The 8840-nt window shown below is 39.9% G+C and overlaps 1 protein-coding gene across 2 annotated transcripts in view; it reads left to right on the forward strand.

The window, feature by feature from the left end:
* Positions 1 to 8014, forward strand: part of TLR10 (toll like receptor 10) — an 83736-nt gene extending 75722 nt beyond the window's left edge. For both annotated transcript variants that reach the window (XM_023738953.1, XM_004384675.3), the window contains one exon: positions 2996 to 8014. In XM_023738953.1, coding sequence (XP_023594721.1) covers positions 3058 to 5493 — 2436 coding nt within the window. In that variant the 5' untranslated portion in view covers positions 2996 to 3057 and the 3' untranslated portion in view covers positions 5494 to 8014. The remainder of the gene's footprint in view (positions 1 to 2995) is intronic.
* Positions 8015 to 8840: the final 826 nt, after the last annotated feature.

Raw genomic sequence — 8840 nt, forward strand, 5'->3', positions numbered from 1 at the left:
GTCCTCAAGGTCGAGAAGGGAGAGTGTTGACATGTTGTGGGGTTGTTAACCAATGTCATAAAACAATATGTGTACTGACTATTTAATGAGAAACTATTTGTTCTGTAAACCTTCATCTAAAGTACGATAAAAAAAAATTTTTTTAAAAACAGAAAAGTACAGAGAAATCTCTCTACACCATGCTCTTTCTGTTGAGTATGAGTTTTTCCCCTTTTGCTTGTCTGTTGGAGTGACCAGTCTGATGGAGATTGAAGGTCAATGTATATTGGACACATGCAAGTAGGAGCAGAAGAGCTCTCTCCACTGCTAGTCATTATCTCTCCTGCCCCTTCCCTTGGTGCTTTAAGAGTGCTTGGTGAGGGGAGGGCATAAAATTGAAAAGTTTACTAATTTAATATTAGAATCTAACCACTTCTCATCATCTTCCCCACTACCTTCTTTTTTGCGTGCATTATTCTACTGTTTCCCAAAGGGTTTCCCTGCCAGGCTTGTACCCTTACAGTTATTTCCATCCAACAAAGGAATCTTATGAAACTGTACATCAGAACCTGTTACTCCTCTACTCTAAACCTTCCACTGGTTTCTTATTTCAATGATCAGAGGGAAATCCCAAGTACGTACAAGTCTCTACAAGGTCTGGCCCTGAGCCACCTTTCTTCTTTTCTTCTTGTAAAAATATAGACATGTTTAAATTTGCCAATTCAACATTTTTCTCATGTACAATTCAGTGAGACCAAATTATATCAATCATGTTGTGCAACCATCACCAATATTTGTTGCCAAATTTTCCATCACCATAAACAGAAACTCTTGCCTTTCTAGCCTCTTCTCCAATCCACTCACAAACTTCACTCTAGTTGTTCCTCAAATTTTCCACACAAGCTTCCATTTCAGGATCTTTGAACTTGTGCTTGCTATTCTCTATCTCTAGAATTCTCTTTCTCCAAGAAATGGTAGCTGGTTTTATCTTTACTGTTATTATTTGGCAATGATCCAGATTGTTTTTGCCACCAACCTGGAGATATACGGAGGAGGAGGACAGGAACCATTCTGTTTGTTTCTATATTTTAGACCTTCCATGTTTGTATTAGTTTCCTAGGGCTGCCATAACAAAATACTACAAATTGGGTGGCTGATAAAAGCAGAAATTTATTGTCTTACTGTTCTGGAGGCTAGAAGTCCAAACCAGGGTATTGGCCGTGTTGGCATTAATCCCTTCTGATGGCTCTGGAGCGAAACTGTTCTGTGACTCTCTTCTAGCTTCTGGTAGCTCTAGGTGTTCCTTGGCTTGCAGCTGTAGCATCACATAATGTCCTTCCTCTGTCTCCCTATCTCTGTGTATCTTCTGTTTTATAAGGACACCAGTCATATAGGATTGGTACCCACCCTACTCCAGTATGACCTCATGTTAACCTGATAACATCTTCAAAGAGCTTTTCTCCAGACAAGGTCACAATCATAGGTACAGAGGTTAAGACTTTAACGTATCTTTTTGAGGGACACAATTTGATGCATAACAATGTGTATGGATAAGAGTTGTTGAAAGCCAGATACTTGCTCAAGGGACTCTATGTCCACAAATACAAAGGTTGAGGAACAACCCTATGACATTAATTCAGGAGCCCACAGTTTTGGGTGATAAAAATTTACCTTCAATTTTCTTAAAACTTTCAGACTGTCAAAAAGGGATGTGACAGAAGGTGTTGACTATGACCTGACAATGAAGTTTCTAAGCTGAGCTGAGGGAGAGGCACTTATGCTACCTAGTATACTTGTCCTCGCTGAGAATCTTGACTTGCTTCAGATTTGGGGATGTGGCACAGTAACTAGCTTGGGTATTGTAAAATTCAAGTAGCAGTAGTAGTGTCATCAGAACCTGTCTAACTTCAGGGGGGATAATGACCAGGATTAGCCCAAAGCTGGTCCCTATGAGGTGGAGGTCAGACATACCTCCACCCTCCAACCTTGTAAATCAATTCTGACACTAGCCATCCCTCCCATGGCACTCTTCTGGGTTTGATAATCCATTGTAGTGGCCACACAGGGCTCACAGACCATATTTACACTTAAGTAGTTTATTAAGGAAGTAATGGTACAACTCAGGATCAGGATCAAGAAGCATGTAATCAAAGTTTCCCTTCTTCAGTGCAGGACAGCTCTCTCAGCTCCTCTTGGCCATGCAGGCCCCCTCTCAGCCCTGTCAGGACAGGCTCCTCTTGGCCCTGCCATCTGTCACCACCGACTCTGCCACTGAACCCCTTCTGTGCCTCTTGTTGTCTTCAGTGTTACAGCCCTTGACTTGTGTTACAGCTCTTTTAGGAGGTTCCTTGCCTCCTCTCTCTTTCTCCTTCTTCTCTTCTTTCTTCCTTCTGCTTCTTCCTGTCTGAAAAACCTCTGTAGGCTGTTTGCATATATATATACATATGCATAACTCCTTGTCAATTTCAAAGCATGGCTACTCCCAGCAGGGACCACAAACTGACCAATCCCCTCTCAGTAGGTCACAGACACTTCATTTGCATAATAGCTATAGTCACCTCATTTGCATAGTCCACAGTCACTTCATTTGCATGGGTATATTGACCAACCCCTGCAAGGTGCATACCAATCACAGGGCAGGCTGCTGCTCAGGGCCAGACAAAAAGTCAAGTTGTTTATAGTTTTCTCAGGAAAAGTCAATCAACCTGGGCAAAAGTAATAAACCCTCTGGGGCAGAAATTAGGACAAAGGTAACTCCTCAGGGCTTAGGAGAACAATCTCTCAAGCTGTTTTTCCAAAGAACCAAGGCAAAAGGCCACATAAAGGAATTCAGTCAGGTATCTACCAGCCAAAGGTTTGAGATGGAACCAAAGATTCCATTCTGTAGGTGGAACCCTATTTCAAACTCTTGGTGAACATAGTCAGATGCTGGCTTTTTTTTTTTTTTTTTTAAATAAAAATGCTATGGGATTTAACAAACCAAATAAACACCTGATATCATATGCTCTCTTTCTAGGGTTTCAAACTCATCTTCATCATACATATGAGGGAACCAGTGATAAAATTATTGGAAATACAATGAGGTTTATCAGAAACATTTGCATATTTTGTAGTATTGTTATGTCAGTGCAGGGCTGGGCTCCAAAGCAGCCAGAAGAAAGGGAATTGACTACCAACTGCTCCAACATGTCTCTAAGAAGGGTTCCTGCAGATTTGACCCCAACCACAACCACACTGGATTTATCCTACAACCTCCTTTTTCAAATTCAAAGTTCAGATTTTCATTCTGTCTCCAAATTGAAAGTTTTGATCCTGTGCCATAACAGAATCCAACAACTGGATATCAAGGCCTTTGAATTCAACAAGGAGCTAAGATACTTAGATCTGTCTTACAATAGACTAAAGATTGTAACGTGCTATCCACTGGCAGGTCTCAGACATTTAGATCTTTCTTTCAATGACTTTGACACTGTGCCTGTTTGTGAGGAAACTGGCAACATGTCCCACCTGGAAATTCTAGGCTTGAGTGGAGCAAAAATACAAAAATCAGATTTCCAGAAAATTGCTCATTTGCATCTAAATACGGTATTTTTAGGATTGAAAACTCTTTCTCATTATGAAGAAGGTAGCCTGCCCATCTTAAACACAGTAAAACTTCACATTGTTTTACCAATGAACACAAATTTCTGGGTTCTTTTGCATGATGGAATCAAGACTTCAAAAATATTAGAAATGACAAATATAGATGGCAAAAGCCAATTTGGAAGTTATGAAATGCAGCGAAATCTTAGTTTAGAGAATGCTAAGACATCTATCCTGTTACTTAATAAAGTTGATTTGCTCTGGGACGACCTTCTCCTCATCTTCCAATTTGTTTGGCATATGTCCGTGCAATACTTCCACATCCAAAATGTGGCTTTTGGAGGTAATGTTTGTCTTGATCACAATTCATTTGACTATTCAAATACTGTTATGAGAGCTATAAAACTGGAGGAGGTACATTTCAGAGTTTTTAATATTCCACAGGATAGAGTCTACCTGCTTTTCACCAAAATGGATATAGAAAACCTGACAATATCAGATGCACAAATGCCACACATGCTTTTCCCTAATTATCCTACAAGATTCCAATATTTAAATTTTGCCAATAACGTCTTAACAGATGCTCTGTTTGAAAAACCAATCCAATTGCCTCATTTGAAGACTCTTGTTTTGAAGGGCAATAAACTAGAGACACTTTCCTTAGTGAGCTACTTTGCTAACAACACATCCTTGAAGCACTTAGATCTGAGCCAAAATCTGTTACAACATGAAAACAGTGAAAATTGTTCCTGGCCAGAAACCTTGATCACCATGAACTTGTCATCCAATAAATTTTCTGATTCTGTTTTCAGGTGTTTGCCGAGAAGTATTCAAATACTTGACCTGAATAATAACAAAATTCAAAGTGTCCCTACGGCAATTATTCATTTGGAGTCTTTACGAGAGCTAAATGTTGCTCTTAATTTTTTAACTGATCTCCCTGCGTGCAGTCATTTCAGAAGACTCTCACTTCTGAACATTGAAATGAACTTAATTCTCAGTCCATCTCAGGAATTTTTTCAGAGCTGCCAGGAAGTTAAGATTCTAAATGCAGGAAGAAATCCATTCAGGTGTACTTGTGAATTAAGAGACTTCATTCAGCTTGAAAAAAATTCAGAGGGTATGTTGGTTGGATGGTCAGATTCATATATCTGTGAATACCCTTTGAATCTAAAGGGGACTCAGTTAAAGGACATTCACCTGCCTGAATTATCCTGCAATACAGCCTTGTTGATCTTCGTCATTGTGGTCATCATGCTTTCTCTGGGAGTGACAGTGGCCTTCTGCTGCTTCCACTTTGATCTGCTCTGGTATATTAGGATGCTAAGTCAGTGGACACAGACGTGGCACAGGGTTAGGAAGACTACCCAAGAACGACTCAAGAGAAATGTCCAATTCCATGCATTTATTTCATACAGTGAACATGATTCTCTCTGGGTAAAGAATGAATTAATTCCCAATCTAGAGAAAGAAGATGGTTCTATTTTGATTTGCCTTCATGAAAGAAACTTTGACCCCAGCAAGAGTGTTACTGAAAATATCATAAACTGCACTGAGAAAAGTTACAAGTCCATCTTTGTTTTGTCTCCCAACTTTGTCCAGAGTGAGTGGTGCCATTATGAACTCTTCTTTGCCCACCACAAGCTCGTCCATGAAAATTCTGATTATATAATCCTCATCTTGCTGGAACCCATTCCACTGTACTGCATTCCTACTAGGTATCATAAGCTGAAAGCTCTCATGGAAGAGCAAACATGCCTGGAATGGCCCAAGGATAGGCGAAAATGTGGGCTTTTTTGGGCAAACCTCCGAGCTGCTCTTAATGTTAGTTTATCAGAAACCAGAGAGATGTGTGAATTACAGACACTTGCAGAGCTGAATGAAGAGTCTCGAGGATCTACAGTCTCTCTGATAAAAACAGACTGCCTATAAAATCCCACCCCCTCAGGAAATTGGGGCCCACATACACGTTGGGATATATATTGGTACAACCTTATGATGGCAATTTGTTAATATCTATTAAAATGAAAAATGGTCATTTCTTCGTATCAGTTCCTTGAAGGATTTCTAAGAATGTATCCTATAGAAACACCCACACAGTTTTACAAAGGTTTATGTAAAAAGATACTCATCTCAATGTTGTCTATAATCATGAAATTGAAGACAGCCTGAATGTTCACAAAATAAGGATTAATTAAATAAATTGTAGTACATTAATGCAATAGAATATTAAAAACCAAATCAATTGCTGTTGAGTCGATTCTGGCTCATGGAGACCCCAAGTGTTTCAGAATAGAATTGTGCTTCATAGGGTTTTCAATGGTTATCATCTTTCCGAAGTGGATTGCCAGGCTTTTCTTCTGAGGTGCCTCTGGAAGGATTTGAACCATCAACCTTTCAGTTAGTAGGTGAGCAAAAACTTAACCGTTTGTGACACCCAAGGACTCCAATAAAGTATTAGGCAGCCATTAAAAATAATGAGGTATGTATATTTACTGGTGTGGAAAAATCATATTAATATATTGGTTTATACATTGAAATAAAAATCTAAAGGAATCTACACCAGTACACTTGTATAGTAACAGTGGTTTGGGTCTGGGAGGTTGGATTACAGGGAGTATTTACTTTCTATGTTGTATATTTCTATGATGTTCAAACTGTTTAGAATTAACCTGTATTACTTTATAAGCAGAAAAAACAATAAAGAGAATTTTAAAAGCCTATACATCCTATTCCTTTTGCTTGATTCTGCACTTCTAGTCTCACTGGTCACAGAAAGAAAACAAGCTCCCCTGGATTTTGCAGAATTATATATCAAAAAGAAACATCATGTCACTTCCCGAATTAAAAAACTTAGTGGTTCACCTATATGATAAAGGAAGAAAACGCCATGTCCTTCAAGATCTGGCACCAGTATTTTCTTACCTCCTTGCATCCTCTCATTGTGTCCAATCAAATTATTGACACTTTCCCAGAATATCCAGTTTCCATTCATGTCCCCAGAGCCTTGACACTATGCCTACCTGTAACACCTTTGTCCCCTTGGTCCACTCAGGAAATCTTACATATCCTTGAAGGCACAAGCCAAATGCCAACTCTTCCTGGAAACCTTCCTCATCTCTTCCCTAAGCATGTCGTTGTTGTTAGTCGCCGTCAAGTTGATTTCGATTTATGGTGACCCCATGTGTGCAAAGTAGAACTGCTCCATAGGATTTTGAAGGCTGTGACCTTTTGGAAGCAAGTTGCCAGGGCTTACTCCATGGCAGCTCTGGTTGTGTTTGAACCACAACCTTTCGGTTAGTAGTCCAGCACTTAACCATTTGTACCACCCAGAGACTCCTCTCCAAGTATGATGTTCTTCAATTCTCTGTAACACTTTAGACATATTTCTATTACCAAACTGATTATGTAACTTTTTAAAGTTTGCTTTCCTCACTAGGCTATGAGCCCCTCAGGGGCTAGGACAGAACTTTCCATCTGCCCTTTTATTGGCAGCAGTTTGCAGAGTCCATAGTTTAGAAAAGTGCTCAATGAATGTTTCTGGAATGGATGGTTAGTTGGCTAGAGGAATTTAGTGGGAACTTAACTGGTCCCAGGATAGAGGGTAGAATTTTAGGGCAAATTCTGGGAAGCTAGTGACAAGACAGAGAATCCAGAATTGAAATATTTCTGAATGTAGCTTGAATCATATGAAATTACCAACATTTAATTACTTTTAATGTACAAAAACATCAATTCACATGGTTCAATTAATAAAACTAGTCTCCTAAAGGAGGTAAAACTGGATTTACTGTATTTAAGTACAACTTGTTTCCTTTTAGTTTGTGTCTTATGAATTCCTCATGCAGTAGTGATTTTTTTTTTAATTGTATTCAAGATGGCCAACCTGAGAGTATAAGAAGAAGAATAGGTGTCAGTCTAGAAGCCAAGTTGTGCTCCCATTTGACCAATGGCCCATCTACTCTGAGGAGTTAGAGTCCAGCAGCCTTGATGTTGACTGTCACTTTTTCCCTTCCCTGCTGGAACCATGGTCTTTTTGGCAGAAGGGCTAAGTCCAAAGAAATCACGGTGGGTGAGGGCAGAGAATGGAGAGATTGCTTCTCCTCTCAGCTCTCAGCATCTGGGCCACTGATATTTGTGTGATTCATGTCTTCTGGAGAAGACAGGTACAATTCGAGGGATTTGTAAATCTTGAGTCAATTCGTCAGTGTTAGACTTTTACCTTTAATTTACTGAGCACATGCAAGTAAGCCCTAAAGTCACCAGGATTGAGTCATCCCATAGTTTAGTAATACTGTTTTTTAACAGATACATTTTATGACGCTTTTAAAAACAACATGTTAGGCTTTGTTGTTGTTGAGTGTTGCTGAGTCAATTCCAACTCATAGCAACCCTATAGGACAGATTAGAACTGCCCCATAGGGTTTCCTAGGCTGTAATCTTTATGGAGCAGATTGCCAGGTCATTTCTCTCGAGGACCCGCTGGTAGGTTCAAACCCCCGACCTTTAGGTAAGTTGCAGAGTACTTAACCTTTGTGCCACCAGGGCTCCTTTGTATTAGACTTAGCTCTCAGTAATGCCTTTTTTAGCACCTGGACAACCCCTAAGTCTTAACCTATCAGAGACCCTTGTACTGTTCCTTTCTCAGAAAGGTAGAGACTGTCCTTTTTTTTTTTTCCTGTTGTTGTTGTTAGGTGTCATCGACTTGGCTTTGACTCATAGCAACACTGTGTATAACAGAACAGAAAGTTCTCCAGTCCTGTGGCATCCTCACAACAGTAGGTATGTTTGAGCCCATTGTTGGAGCCACTGTGTCAGTCTATCTCATTGAGGGCCTTCCTCTTTTTTGCTGACCCTCTACCAAGCATGATGTCTTTCTCCAGTGATTAATCCCTCCTAATGACATGCCCAAAGTAAGCAAAAAAAGGCTCACCATCCTTGCTTCTAAGGAGCATGCTGGCTGTCCTTCTTCCAAGACAGATTTGTTAGTTCTTGTATAGTCAATATTCTTCACCAACACTGCAATTCAAATGCACCAATTCTTCTTCAGTCTTCCTTTCTCATTGTCCAGCTTTCACATGAAATGAGGCCATTGAAAATACCATGGCAGAGAGTTCCAGCAAAATGGTGCTCTAGGCAGAAGCACCACGCCATCCCTCCACAGCAAAGATCTGAAAAACTAAGGCGATCAGAGAATACAACAATCCTGAAACCCTAAAACATCAAATGAAGAGATAAAGAACTCAGCCAAGCACCAAATGGAGTGAGAAAACAGAGAA

Source organism: Trichechus manatus, unplaced genomic scaffold (assembly GCF_000243295.1).
Source record: "Trichechus manatus latirostris isolate Lorelei unplaced genomic scaffold, TriManLat1.0 scaffold00126, whole genome shotgun sequence".
NCBI lineage: Eukaryota > Metazoa > Chordata > Mammalia > Sirenia > Trichechidae > Trichechus > Trichechus manatus.